Here is a 15,561-nt window from a genome sequence, read left to right on the forward strand (position 1 = left end):
TGAATTTGTTTGTTTTCTTTGTATTTTGTGTGTGTTTTTTTCTTTTGTTGTACATTTTTGTATTTGGTGGCATTTCCTGTATTTAGGTGTTTTTTCTGTATTTGAGGTGTGTTTCTGTAAATGTGGTGTGTTTCCATATCTGTTGTGCGTTTTAGCATTTGGTTGCATTTCCTGTGTTTAGCGTGTGTTCTCTGTATTTCAGGTTTGTTTTCTTTATTTGAGGTGCATTTCTGTGCATGTTTTTTGTATTTTGGGTGAATTTTTGTATTTGTTGTGCATTTTGGGTTTTCAGTATTTGTGGTGTGTTTGGGTTTTTTTTTTTTAATTGTTTTTCTTTTATTTTGTTTTGGTTGTGTTTTCTTGATTTGGTTTTATGTTTTGTATTTGAAGACATTTTCTGCATTTTTGTTGCATATCTGAATTTTGGTTGTGTTTTCTTTTGAAATGTGTTTCTGTATTTAGTGAATTTGTGCGTTTCTATATTTAATAGTTTTTCTTGTTTTCTTAAGTTGGACTGCGTGAAGCTCTCAGGTCGCTCTCAGACGTATTTTCCTCAAACAGCCATGAAAACTGCTGTATTATAATTCACATTATTTTGCTTTTATTGTGTGTAAATATCTGTACATCACACAGAGAAATGCATGGAAAAATACAACAGCAAAGCTGGAAATTCAAAGTTTACAGTAATGTAAGAAAGCGAAGGTCTTATAGACTAATGCATTTAGAGCGTTTGAAGATTCCTGACATCGGGAATGACCAAAATAAACAAATAAACCTCATAAAACTCAGTAACAGTCAACTATAATGATAATCTCAGGGACAGAGGGGACATCATGCTATATTCATGCTATAAATAACTTTAGATGCTATTGACATTCTTTACAAATCAATAGTGCAAAGATATTACTATTTTACTAATACAGTCAACAAGGTTTAAAATATAAATATGATTAAAAGATCACATTGACAAGGAACTAATAATAATAATAATAATAATAGCGATACATGTAAAAGAAATGTAACTGCAGGGCTTTTTGTTGTGTAAGAAACGTTTTAGGCCAGAGCAGAAATGAACTTTTTTTGTACAAAACACTATTATTACAAAACTGAGAAGACGCGATTTGTCGCGAAAACGCTTTTGATTGTCACTAAAGATTGAATTGTTTGAAGTTGACTACATTTTCAGATTATGAATGTGTGTTAAGATTTTTGCTGTTAACATGCAAATGCAAAACAGCTGCAGCAACATAAACTTTTTGTGTTATCAGATGAGTAAAGATATAAAAATGTTCCTGTGAGCAACACCATCAAACAGGTGAGTCGGTGAGTGTAAAGGTAGATAAAATACTTTTATAACTCATGTATGTTGACATGCACACATCAAACAGAAGGCTGGACTACCAACCGGGCAAAGTGGGCATATTACCCAGAGCCGTACGTCCCCCAGGGGCCCGAAACGCTTCAGATTCACTGTGCGGAAAATGCACGACTAAAGTGGAAAATCAACTGACGTGATTGGATCTTTAAAATACTCGACTGTCCGATCTCTTGTTTTGATGTCGTTCAGTGGTGCTTGAAGGCCAAAAAGTTCAAAGTCCAGGTACAAAATTACTTATTAAATGATGAATTATTAATTTATGATTTAATCGTGCAGCTTTTCTGGACAGAATAAATCAAATCATGAGTCAAGTCATTTCGCAGGGGTTGTGATAAAAAGAAAATATTATCCACAGATTTGCAGACGTATTTTTCCAGTGTCAGTCTACGGAAGAACTCTTTTAGACCCGGAAGTCGTAGTTACACGCTTTGGCCACTATTGGTTTGTTTCCACCGCAGGAACTCAGGGGAGTTTTACGTGTCTCCACCGCAGGAACCGTCCCTGTAGGACGATTTGAGAACTTCTACAGGGGCAAAACGAGTCCCTGCCTCGGGACAGGGACTTCAGCGTGGCTCTAAAAAACTGCCGGGTGGAATGTGTCAACAAAACAGTTTTTAACGCTGCCTTCATGTGACGTCAGAAGGTGACAACAACGAAAACGACGAAGATGACAAAGAAGACCACGAAGACTATAAAGACTGCAAAGACTACGAAGACGATTACAGACAAAGAGGATGAACGATAAAGGAAACAACAAAGAAGACTACGAAGACTTCAAATAACAACGCAGCCGACGTCAAAGAAGACAAGAAACGGCCAAGATGGAGAAGACAAAGACAAGGAAAAAGACAAAGACCAAGAAGGCAACAACAAGGAAGAAGACGACAAAGAAGACTACGTAATAGACAACTACAAACAACGCCAAAAACATTGAAGAAGAGAAGACGACAATGAAGACGACAGCTAAGAAGAAGATGACAAAGAAGACTACAAAGACGATGACAAATACAGAGGATGAACGATGAAGGAAACCGACAACAACAACGAAGACGAAGTCTACAAACGCCAAAGAAGACAAAAACGGGAAAGAAAAAGACAAAGACAAAGAAGACGACAACAAAAAAGACGACGAAGTAAATGAAGAAGCCGAATGATTATGTAAACTCCAGCGGGTCCTATCAGGGACCTACACTGTGATGGAGACACAAAGTCTGAGACGACCGACTTGGAGGCAGCTCTTTTAAATGTTCCCGCCTCCTCAGATTTACCCCGAGTTCCTGTAATGGCAATTAATTTTGGTTTTTACCGCACAGAGAGTTAATTTGTGCGCCCGGGGACCCCCGAAAGGTTAATCCGGCCTTGATTGAAACTCATCTGACAGCGTTTACGTGCAGGACGACGGAGGCAGGCTGTTTACAGAGTGATAGCAGCAGCTGGTTACTTTCTGGCGCCACGTTGAGTAGCTGACATGTTTGTCTCTACAGTCATAACTGTACGAATGTATGGCAGAGTCGTGTTTGTTACACAGTTCATTCTGTTCACGAAATGTACACATTTAGATATTCAAACAACAAGGCACGTTTTCTCCTGAGTTTCCTAAACACGAGAACTGGTGGAGTTTGATCAAACAACCCCATCGATATAGAGCGGTGAAGGGATGATGTTTTTTTCATTAGACCGACCGGGAAGTTAGCACCGCACCGGTTCCCTCGTCAAAAACCTTATGGCATTTTTGAATGGGATTTTCGATTATCGCCAAAAATAATCTCTGTGACGAACACAAGTTTATGATACTCTCCTGTTTTGTTAAGCACGATCATGTTCACAGATGAACACTGTTTTGAAGCGTAAATGAAAAGCTGTTGTTTGGCTATAAACCAATGACATCGTGGTCGCACGATTTAAACGTCACCACCCTGAATCGTTCAACTTCTGGTTTAATTTAGCGCTTAATTTTCTACAAACTCTCTCCTGTTAGCGTGACCTGATTTAGCTAATGATAATGGCTATGTCATGCTAGTCTCAGTAGTAGTTTCTGTGTCCGGTGTGATGACGTCCAACGTCCCCGACAAACACCGTTGTCCAATTTAGCCACTTGTTAGCAACCTCCTTTTTTAAGACGCGTAAAACCTTCAAAGTTCAACAACTGGGTTTATACGGATGTATTTTAACAGAAATATCTTTGGCCTGTGTTAACCACAGACCTTATTTAAGGCATTTTACCGAAAATCCATGAAATAAAATAAAAAACAAGCACAGACTAGCAAAAATGCTAACGGACTTCCGCGTTTTAGGACTCATTACTTCACCGCTCTATAGTACCACGGAAAATACTGTTTGTGTGTGAGAGGAAGATATAGTTAACCGGGTGGTACTCGCGGTTCGATCTTCAGTGAGAGCTCGTAGAGGGTGTCTTCGTCCATCACTAATGTCTTATCCAGGAGGAACTGAGTCACCTGGAGGACAGAAATATTAGTTTGTGTTACTCGTTATTATCTTCTACTCATTCAGATAATAACTCACATAATCTGGGTACTCGGAGGCAGAATAGCTTGTTGAACTAGGAAAAATTTAATTTTCTTACAGCGCACTTTATACATGATATAATCTGCAAAAGAAGCTAAACTTGGACACTCTTACACCATTACGGCTAAATGTTTTTAATTATAGTTCTGCACCAAAACATGTTTGTTATCCTGAATTTGTATTTTCAGCTATTGCTTTTTAGCCTTTTGCTATTATTGTTTGATTTTAAATCTATTTTAACAGCTATTTGTTTTCATGTTGACTGTTTTTAATGTATTTATTCATGCTCAGCACCAATGAAAATCAGGGTCTCCTTCAACTGAGTCTTAAATAAAGGTTTAAATCTGAATTTCATTTTGATTAAATGCATTTTTTTGTAGACATACCTTGGGTTGGTGCTCTATCCTGTAAGGTGCTTGCTGAAACTGACGAATCTCCCGGATAATATGACAAATCTGAGAGAGCAAGAAAAAATTCAAGAAGTATTTTAACAATATATAAAGAGGGTCATCACACAAAATTAGGCTGTCTCTTTTTTTAAATTGGTGCTACATAACCGGAGAAAACAGAGAAAAAGGACTGTGGCATTCGCTTTTGCTCAAAGGGTAGAAAACCTACAAGTACCAGAATGCACTGCGCAGTACCAGATCAATAAACGCTCGGGCTGGTGGGTAATGTAGTTCGAACTTGTCCATTTGAGACAATGACGATCTCATATTACAACTAAAGAATAAGCAAAAACATGTTTCTGAAAACATTTCAAGTGAGAAATCTGAACCTTATTAACAGAATCTTGGTTTAAAATAAAATATAGAATAATATATAAAAAACAAAATACATCAAAATATAAATAGACCGGAAACAGCAATCAACCTCTTGTTTAAATGCTCTTTTTAAATTGCGACCCATTTGTAGAAACGACCCATCTTTGTAGCTTCCATGTTGTTCCCACTTTACCGTCTCAGAGCTCATGAGCACAACAACAAGTCGGAAAAATGTGATTTTTTTTTTTATCATCCTCATTTTGGAGAAGTTAACCAAGGCCCTCCTCGGTGAAGTTGGGCGTTCCCTCCTCGATAAACGCCAGGTCAGTGAGGTACATGCCGAGGTACGGGACGCACGGAGGGTTACAGCTGCACACGCACGCACACACACACACACACACACACACACACACACACACACACACACACAGAAGAAACATTAGACAGGTTTAGGACTGAATTTAAATATTTATCACTCTATTTTTCTACTATTTACTTTTTCAGCGTCTCTCTGAGATTCTTGAATCTGCCCTCTGATGACACCGTCTTCTGCAGCCGGTCCATGAGCGCCTTCGTCTAAAAACACAAAGAATTATTAAGGTTTTTGTGCAGAGACTTTAGTTTTATTTTTAACAACCTTTAACCCTTTGAAACCAGAGCAAATTGGCTTGATTTGTTTTGAAAACATGGAAAAAGGCACAGAGCAACTTAAGAAACGACCCAAATATCTGAAAGTCCTGCAGAAGCGTGTTTCCTGTACTAGTTACATTAATGTACAAATTATATTCATGCTGCATTTGCATATTTATAAATAATTTCTATGTTTGTGTATATTTGATAACAATTTGTCCAAATTGACCCTTTTCAATAAAAATGCTTTAAAGTAAAAGTAAGAAACTTACTTAAAAAAATAGCAAATATAGAGAAAAAGAAAAGACAAAGAAAGGAAATGATTTTTAAAAAATGCTTAAAAATAATAACTGTTACATAATTATCAATATATAATATTGATAACTATAAATAGTTTTTTCCCCATTTTATTTTTAATAAATCTACTAATTTCTTGCGATTTGTGAGACATTTGTGCTGTCTACAATACTTTTTTCTTTCCTTTTTATTTTGTTCTTTAATTTTTTGTCTGTTATCTGCAAAGGGACTACGGATGTTTATTAGCAGTCCTAACTCAGACACATCTACATTTGTATTTTATACCGATGGTCATTAATATGCTGTGTCGCTTTTAAATAAATCAAATAAAAATAAAGAAATTCCCTTTTTTTCTTCATGTTCTCAAAACAAATTTAACCATTGTATTTGGTGTGTAAAGGGTTAAAAACCCGTGAAATTCATTTGATGTGAAGTAAAGCGATGTCGAATTGCAGGTGCAGGTTTTTAAAGGGTTAAATGAACGTTTCCGACCTGTTTGCAGACTTTAGCCCAGGTCTTCTTCAGCCTGTAGATGGCGCTGCGGTTGAGCGCCGAGGTGATCTCCAGCACGCCGTTGTAGTTGTTGAGGCAGCGGCAGATATCGGCCACCGCCAGCCACTTCTCTATGGAGCTGGCCCTGGAGCCCACGTCCGTGTGGGTCATGATCTGAGACGCCACCAGGTTACTCATCTGGGGACACAAAGTCAGAGAGGACACTTTTTTTTTTACCCACAAAAAAGAAAAAAATTAGTAAACTAATTTGCAAATGTATTACATTAACCAGGTTAAACGAATTAATTCTAAAATAAAAACTCTATTTAATGTTTGGTTTTATGCATATTTGTTGTTTGTCTTGTTTTTACTGATTTTGATTTTATTTATTCTTTATGGTTCTTTGGTTTTTAATCCACTTTGCACACTTAAAAGTGTTCTATAAATGAAATGCATTATTATTATTATTATTATTGTTATTATTACTTGTTTCAATAAAATTAAACATTAAAACCATACATACCATCTCATGGTTTCGTCCTTGGATCAAATTTCTTCTGTATTTTTTTCTTGTTTTTTTCATTTCTGTTGCATTTTTTATTGCCAATTTAGTTGCTAATTTAATTCAATTTTTTGTTGCCAGTTCATACATAAACCAGGTTAAACTTACTCATTCTAAAATAAAAACTCTATAACTGTTTCAACAAAAAGGAAACAATAAAATCAAACTTTCCTCTCAACTCTCCCCATTTCCCAGGAGACTCATTTTTCATCGTCCTCTCATGTTGTTTTTTCCATTTGTGTTGCTTTATTTTATTGTGGAGGACTTTGAGCTGCATCATTTGTATGAAAAATCCTCTTTAAGTAAAGTTTGTTATTATTATTATTATTAGTTTTATTATATTAATTTTTCCCGATTAATAACAAAACGTTTCACCTTTTCCTTCCTAGAAAGAAGAATTCCTGTTTCTTAGGGAGGGTTTTATTTATTATTATTATTATTTATCAGTTTTATTATTATTGTTGAGGTCTCATTTTGGTTAGTTTTCTGCTGTGTCATGGAGAAGCTGGGATAAATAAAATGCTGTTTAGTCTTACGTCGTTAAAATGCTGGCTGGTCTTCATGATGTACGGAGTCCTCTCGGTCTTATCCACCTTCATCCAGCCCTGACCCAGGAACTCCCTGCACACACACACACACACACACACACACACACACACACACACACACACACACACACACACACACACACACACACACACACACTCTGTATGTTATGATTTACATTGGTGGAAAAGTACCGTTGCATTTATTTTTATTTATCTGTAGTTAATTTCACGCTGCAGACACGACTTTTCCATTTCAAACATTTGATAAACTTCCATATAAAACACGGTTTATTGCTGTTGCATCTCGCCTGCAGGCGTGTGAGGTGAATATTCGGCTGCGTGACGTCACTCACTCGTAGGGGATGCTCCTGAACACGATGTGATCGAGCAGCGTGATCTGTTCGGCCAGCTCCATGGCCGACAGAGACTCGAAACACTCGGCCTTCGGACTCTCCGCCTGGAAACACAGCAAACTGTTTGAAGTGCTGAAATCTTTAAAAAAAAAAGCTGTTTCTAAGAACTACAGTAACACAAACACCACAGAAAGTTAACTCCTCATACTGGGAATAAACTACAGTGCACTAAAAATACCGTGCCGCTGCTGGTTCTCATTACGGGAACGACTTATTTGCATTAACATTATTCTTACCGCAATGAAGTGCAGCAAAGGACAGCTTTTCTGGAGAAAAATTATTGCAATAATTTCTTAAAAATGCACTCAGCATAAACTAAAATCTAAGTGTTTTCTGTGACACAAACAGGTTAATACTGACCATCTGTAAAATGTCCTCGATCTTCAGCTGAGCGTCGTCTTGTTCTTCTTGAGAAAGGGCACTGAAAAGCAAAACAGACACCGTTAGGTGGCTCCCAAAACTGTTTCTGTGTGTGTGTGTGTGTGTGTGTGTGTATACCTTAAAATGTTTGATGTAGCTTTCCTCTCCTGAGGCAGCAGGTCTGGATCTCGTAGCACCTCCTCCAGCAGACCGATGACCCCCATCTTCAGCTCACTGTTCATCTCGAAGTCCTGATGGAGCCGCACAATAACGCACATTTAGACACATTATACACAACGCTACATATTTAAGACACGTTTAGACACATAATTTTTATGTATTGTATGTTGCATGTCTGCCAAAGATCTGACAGATTACAGTGCCTCATAATCAATAATAAACTCTTTCTTGTGCTGCATTTGGACACCTTTTACAAGTACTTAAGTCTTTTTAACGTGAGCAAAATGGTTATCAAATACATTAGAAAAAAAATGCAATCAGCAGGAAATGTCCTGCAAATTGCAAATTGCAAAAAAAAAAAAAAATCTGTAAAAGGCAATCAAAAAATGACCAGAAAATTATTTTTAAACGAGAAAAAAATAGAAAACTATCAAATAACTAGGGAAAAAAAGAATTAATTTCAGGTCTTTTTAAGAAATTAAGCCACATTGTCTGGTTTTCAAAGTGTTAAAAGTCCTAGTTGTGATTATTAAAATACATCCTGAATGATTTCATATTGCCCAAACTTTCAAATATTTGCTGCATAATTTCTATATTTCATTCATAAAAGTGTTCACATCCGAAGTGTCACAGCATTGCTTTTATGGTGTCGTCTGTCGCCCTCTAGAGGACGTTTACTGAGAATCAGGTGACGAATTTTCATTTTTTCCCCAAATGTTTCACAATGTTTCTGAAACACATCAACTGTTTAAAGCTGGAAAATGACAGAAATAAACTAAAGTGAGCTTTAGTTTTTGCTTTAGTCTGTGTGACGTGCAGATTAACCCTTTGAAACCTGAGCAGATTGGTTTGATTTTTTTCAAAAACATGAGAAAAGACAGAGGAAATGAGGAAAGACATGGCCTAAAAATGAGCCAAAAGTTTATAAAAACTACCTGAAAAGAGGCAAAAAACCTGAAAATAAAAGTGTTTTTTTTAAGTAAAATAGAATAGTATAAAATACAATTTAAAAAAAAATATATTTTATATTTTCTGTGATATAAAATTATTAATAATTATTCATTATTAATAATCCTCCCCCAATTTGCTAAGTTTTCAAAGGTCACATAGCTTGTGAAAGGATATGACACAAAGAGACACGCAGGCATTTTAAGATGCCAAAAATATGAAGTAAAATAAAAAAGCATAACATAAATAAAAACACTGTCCCTGTTAAATACATCAATAAATACAATTTTAAAAATCTGGACAAATACTAAAAACAGATGACTTCTAATTTGTGTAAGATAACAGATCTTTTCATGGGTTTTTACAGTTTTACTACAAAAAAAATGATTTTATTACTGAACAAACTGATGTTGATCTATAGGTGTTTTTTGTCCCCTTTATAGCAACTAAAGGTCAAAGGTCACAGACTCTTATTAATGACCACCTGGACTCAGAACTGCGTTCATCAATCGGAGCAGATAATAAATAATAAATCGTTCACTTTTCAGGCGACAAACATCCAGGTACAAAAAATAGCATCTTATATAATCTTAAATGACAACGATAGTCCTCTGAGTGTCCCGGGGAGGACGCTGACCTTTCTGCACGCTTCCTGTGTGGGAGAAGAGACACGCAGAGCAAAGAGCACCTCCGTCAGGGACGAAAAACGAGCGACGGAGGAGGACGCACTCTCAGCGGGGGGGAGGAGGAAATGATAACAGACGCAACAACAGACCGAAGGTGTCCTCGACAGGTTCGGACGCACGTAAAGAGGTTAACAGATCCTGCAGGTGAGATGTGATAAGACTCACCTGGGAGTGTTTGGAGACCCAGTGTCGCAGCACGTTGAGGACTCGGTTGGTCGCAGCTCTCCGGATGATGAACTCTTTGTCGCAGACTTTCTCAGAATTATTAAAACCTGTGGGAAAATTTAAAAAATGACAAACTTTAAAACATCTGAGGTTGTTTTTAACAGGTAGTGTAATGTTTAACCCTTGATTTCTTTCAAAAATACATGGAGCAACTTTTGAAAGAAATTGGCTAAAAAAAATGACAAGAGTAACTTATAAAAAGGATTTTTTATTTTATTTTTTTCCTGTAACATAATTTTAAATATGTAATTATGAAAAAAAAAATTGACATTTGTCTTTTTTTTTGAGACAATAATAATCTCCTCACAGTTATTTTCAAGTCATTTTCTTCTCTAAATTTTATTATTTTTTTTATTAAATTTATTTTTATTTTATTACTATTGCAATTTTTACACACATTTCTTATTTTCTTTTTCTGATATTTAAAAAATAAATAACAAGTAAAATTCCTGCATAGGTGTTACTGAACTTGGTAAAAGCATCAAAAACTCAAAAAATATACAAAAACATGTAATAATAATAAGCATTAATTTTAATCTGCAAAGTAACTAAAGTTATCAAATGTAGTGGAATAGGATTATACAGAGGCAGAAAATGGAAAAAGAGTACCTCAAATTTGTACTTCTTTTTTCAGTACTTGAAGTAAATGTACTGAGTTACTTTCCAGTTACCTCCCTCAGCTGTGAGTCTTTTTGACCTTCATGTCCTGCCGTACTCACCCTGGGAGCTGCTGTGCCCGGCAGCTGCGGTGGCAATCGCAAATGCTGAAGCCGGCGACATCGTGCAGCGCGAATTTTCCCCCGATGTGACTGCGAGGAAGCAGAGACATTAAGAAAACTGCATGATATCACCCTCAGTGTGTGTGTGTGTGTGTGTGTGTGTGTGTGTGTGTGTGTGTGTGTGTGTACCTCCTGACTGTCTGTAGCGGAGATGCCTCGGCGTTGAAGGTGAGCGGCAGGGAGACATGTCGCCCGGCTCGCTGCTGGACGGGGACTCAGGGAGAAACTTGTCCAGAGAAACTGACTCCAGAACAGCTGTTAGGGAAAGAGAATTTTATTTTTTTAATTTTTTTAATTCTAGTTTATTTTTATTATTTATTTATTTAAAATGTATTATTATTATTATTATTATTATTATTATTATTATTATTATTATTATTATTATTATTATTATATTTTTTATTATTATTTATTTATCTATTTATTTGCTGACAGTCTGGGATATGTCAGTGTGTGAGTGTAGCTGCTGACAGTCTGGGATATGTCAGTGTGTGAGTGTAGCTGCTGACAGTCTGGGATATGTCAGTGATCAGCAGCTACATTGACTGTGACAGGTCACCTAGTGGAAATAGCATGTATTTCCTCCATATGCCAAATATGGTCAAAATGACCTCATCAGGTGGAAAATAGTCAAAATGACAAATTCAGAGTCAAAAGCCCAGAATGACACCCAGAAATAATACAAGTCCTGTTTTTCTGCTCTGATGGCTGTGGGATCAAAAATGTCAGTTTGAATGGGTTTCAATGGAGCATTTTTTGGACCTGAACAGTCTGAATGTAACTATTTAGTTTCCACAGTGTATTTTAGACTTATTTTTTTATTATTTCTATCGTTCTTTTTGCTTGCTCATATGAACTCACCTGCTGCTGTAACAACGTGAATTTCCTCACTGTGGGACTAATAAAGGATCACCTCATTTGCTAATCTTCATAATCAGCATCTATATTTTTGGTTTTTTTGCTTTTTTTCTATTTTTTTATTGACAGAGACAGAGATATGAGAGGACAGAGGACTCTGACTCGGGCAGCTGCAGTAAAGACTCACTCAGCCTGAAACAGTCGCTCTCTTTACGATGAGCTGTGTTTTTTTTGCTCTTTCTGTGTGTGGGAGTAACATATAATACACATATATGTGTGTTATAAAAGTAATCTAAAAATACTGCGTCTGGATGAAAATAGATCGCCTCTCAGCGAGCTGTTGTCGGTGTGGACCTTTGGCCCGCGGGGTCGCGAGCTGCCGTTTTTTGGGCCGTCACGGCTCCTGTTTTCTTCCTCTCCTGTCAGATTTTCTGACCTGGCGCTCCGCCGCTGTTTTTATGGTGAACAAGCTGTCGGCTGGAGCCAGATGGTGATCTAAGAGCACGATTATTCCTCCGTTGGGTAACGGTGACCCATTTATGTCTCTCGCTCCCGACTGTTTGGGTTGGCGGGCCACTTTCTCTGAAGCGTCGGATCGAGTATAATAATAGTTGATATTTTTAGAAGCAAACTCAGGACCTTCCTTATTATTCTGGCTTTTAATCGAACTTTAATTGAATTACTGTCTATCTATTTATACATTTTAGTCTGTTTTACAAGATGGTATTTCAATTTATCATTTTAACATTTTTATCTATTATTATACTTTGAGCTGTTATCTTTCCATTCACCTTTAATCTACTGTTTAGAGTATTTTATTTAATTATTTTTAATATTACTTAATATTACTTCTGGCTTTCAGTTGAAATGTATCTATTTATTTATTGACTATTTATTTTAGTCTGCTTTACTGTTTTACAAGATGGAATATCATTTTATTATTTTTAACATTTTTATTATACTTTGTGCTGTCATCCTTTCATTTACCTTTGATCTCTACTGTTGAGAGTATTTTATTTCATTATTTACTTTTATTATCATTATTATTTATTTATCTCGTCTGGCTTTTCATTAAACTTTACCTAATTATTTAATGACTATTTATTTAGTCTTTAGTGTGTTACTAGATGGTATATAATTTTATTACTTTTGACGTTTATCTATTATTATTATTATTATTATTATTATTATTATTATTATTATTATTATTACTAGTAGTAGTAGCAGTAGCATTTTTTTAATTCATTTTTGTCTACCTCTTAGTCTGGCTTTTAATCGAAATTCACCTTTATATTTATTGATTATTTATATATTTTAATCTGTTTTACTTGATGGTACAGAATTTTATTATTTTAACATTTTGATCTCTTTTTATATTTTGTGCTTTCATCCTTTCATTTACCTTTTATCTACTATTTAGAATATTTTATTTATTCATTCACTTACATATCAACTTTTTATCATTATCAGTTCCCAGTTTTAACGACTACTCTTATTTTATTTCTTTAATTATTTCAGTGTATAAATGAAGCACTTTCTGTCCGTTTTGCTTAGTTAGTTATTAAAAAAAGTAAAAAATCAAGCACAAATTGAGGTCACTTTTTTGCGGTGGATTGCAGAGCTGCTGAAATTCTGCATTTTACCCGTTTTTAGACCTGACTGGAGCGGTCGAGCTGTGAATCAGCTGCTTTGGTGCTCCGGATACGTACCCCTGCGGATGCTGCGCCTCAGCTTCCCGCAGAAGGCGTCGATGCGAGGCAGCTCCCCGCTGACGTCCTCCCCCGCAGCTGGGCTCAGCTCTGGGGAGCTGGGGCCGCGGCTCAGGTCCAGAGGGGCTTTGGTGGTGATGGGGGGCGGCGAGGACATCCCGGAGGCCTGGGGGGAGGCTGGGGGAGCGCGTGGCGGTGGGCGGAGGGGGGGAGAAGCCAGAGGGAGGCCTGGTAGAGTTGGGAGGAGGAGAGGAGATGGAGGGGCTGTGGCTGGAGGTGGGGGAGTTGGCGGCGGAGGAGGTGGGGGTGGCGGACAGATCCAGGGCCGCAGCTTTGCCGCCGACGGGGGAGCTGAGGGAGAGCTTTCGGCTGTGGACGGGGGAGGAGGTGCGGGAGGGGATGGTGAGAGGAGGAGGGGAGGAGAACTTGCGGCACAGCCTCGGAGATTTGTTGTTCAGGGGGTCCGTCCCCCACGAGCCCTGGTTGGTGGCGAAGAAGAGCTCCAGAGACCTGAGAGACAGAAGAGCTGAACTGTACGGTCATGGAAAACCTGGAAAAGTCATGGAATTTGCAAATAACAATTTCCAGACCTAGAAAAGTTTTGGAAGACTAAATATACCATTAAAGTATTAGAAAGGTCATGGAGTCATGGAAATCTGTTTCACAAACCTTTATCATAGCATATGATGTATTCAAGGACCCTTGGAAATTTGAAAATCCAATGATAATTTGTTTTTACAGTTTCTGGCTGTGAGGAAATATGTGCAGGTTTGGATGGCATATTTTAAAGGAATATTTTAAAATTAAATTAAATTTTTGCCAAAAATAAAAATAAAACAGCAACAACATAAAAAAAAATCAGCAAAAGAAAAAAAAGAAAAGAAAAAAAATATTTTCTTCAAAAATTCCCAGAAATTAAAAAAAAAAAAAATCAAATCATCATCAAAGGTAAAAAAAAAAAGTGCAAATATCCTTTCTTGAAAAAAATCCAGATATTTAAAAAAAAATCAGCAGTTAAAATCACCAAAATGTTTTCTTTAAAAGTTGACAAATTTTTTTTAAAAAAAGCCTGGATGTTTTCTTAAAAAAATCACCATAAATTAAAAAAAAAACATCTTTAAGATGTAGTCTTAAAAAGGACATTTTTTTTTAAAAAAAGCCAATCATTTTTTCTTCAAAAATCTCTTAATTTTTAATAAACAAAAAAGACCAAAATTCTTATTTTTAAGGAAAACGTGCATTCAAAACCAGCAGGGCATGTTTTCATTAAAATCCTCTGTAAAATAAATTTTAAAGCACCATTTAAAGCTCTTCCCTGAGACAAAACTTAGACAAAACTTTACTTGGACTGGTCGAGCGCGAGCTGTGTGATCTTCAGACTGTAGTCAGGACAGAGGGACATGATGGACAGACGGTCACATGAAAGTTGCTCGACCCTGGGACAGTGACAGGAGGAAGAGGAGGAAGAGGAGGAAGAGGAGGCGTACAGCAGGGGGACAGATGATGAGGAGGTGAATGATGAGGAGGAGGAGAACAAGATGAAAAAATGGAGTGAATGTGCTGCAGCATGAGTCTGTCAGAAGGACAGTGAGGACGGATGGACATGGAGACAAATGAACACAGTCACAGTCACGTGAAAATGGTCCGCTGCAGTGTAACCACTCTGGGCACGTTTGCACCGTAAATTTGTTTTTGCCACTGTCCGAACCAGATCGATGTTCTTAGTCTCTGACGACTTTATAGAAAGGTTCACTGCAGAGATCAACGTTTTCGTTTAACCAGAAACACACCCAAAAACGCCATCACCAAAGCCACCAACCTACTTTCAGATAAACTCATTTTCAACTTAAACAGATTTTATTTTAATTTGACAGAATTATCTACTCTGTTTTTTGTTAAAATAAACCCCTAATTCACCCCGTTAGATGTGAAAATATGTCGGCTCTACACACGATTTCGGGAGCTGTTTCTGGTTAAGGTTTGGTCGGGTGCCAGTCGGTAATTCAGTGTGAAATATTCATTTTTTTTTGTACTTTAAATGTCATTAAAGTGCAAGGGTGAATTAAAAAACAGCACCAAAAAAAAGAGTATTGTGCAAGACTCCTCCAAACTCCGCAATGGAGGTCAAAGCTAAGCCCAAAATGTCCACACATACCTTTTACCTGCAAACAGTGAAACATTTAAATAATCAGTAATTGTAATCACA

At 36.9% G+C, this 15,561-nt stretch overlaps 1 protein-coding gene across 1 annotated transcript in view; it reads right to left on the reverse strand.

The window, feature by feature from the left end:
- Window positions 1–436: 436 nt before the first annotated feature.
- LOC121959791 (ras-specific guanine nucleotide-releasing factor 2-like) overlaps window positions 437–15,561 on the reverse strand; it is a 37,295-nt gene continuing 22,170 nt past the window's right edge. The window contains 16 exon segments of the mRNA XM_042509283.1: window positions 437–3,834; window positions 4,291–4,359; window positions 4,919–4,948; window positions 4,950–5,037; window positions 5,165–5,244; window positions 6,088–6,285; window positions 7,186–7,270; window positions 7,551–7,654; window positions 7,971–8,031; window positions 8,109–8,221; window positions 9,950–10,056; window positions 10,729–10,818; window positions 10,918–11,043; window positions 13,356–13,527; window positions 13,529–13,865; window positions 14,699–14,791. Of these exon segments, the coding sequence (XP_042365217.1) occupies window positions 3,739–3,834; window positions 4,291–4,359; window positions 4,919–4,948; window positions 4,950–5,037; window positions 5,165–5,244; window positions 6,088–6,285; window positions 7,186–7,270; window positions 7,551–7,654; window positions 7,971–8,031; window positions 8,109–8,221; window positions 9,950–10,056; window positions 10,729–10,818; window positions 10,918–11,043; window positions 13,356–13,527; window positions 13,529–13,865; window positions 14,699–14,791 (1,849 nt within the window). The 3' untranslated portion in view covers window positions 437–3,738.

This window comes from Plectropomus leopardus, chromosome 20, assembly GCF_008729295.1.
Source record: "Plectropomus leopardus isolate mb chromosome 20, YSFRI_Pleo_2.0, whole genome shotgun sequence".
In the NCBI taxonomy this organism is placed as follows: Eukaryota; Metazoa; Chordata; class Actinopteri; order Perciformes; family Serranidae; genus Plectropomus; species Plectropomus leopardus.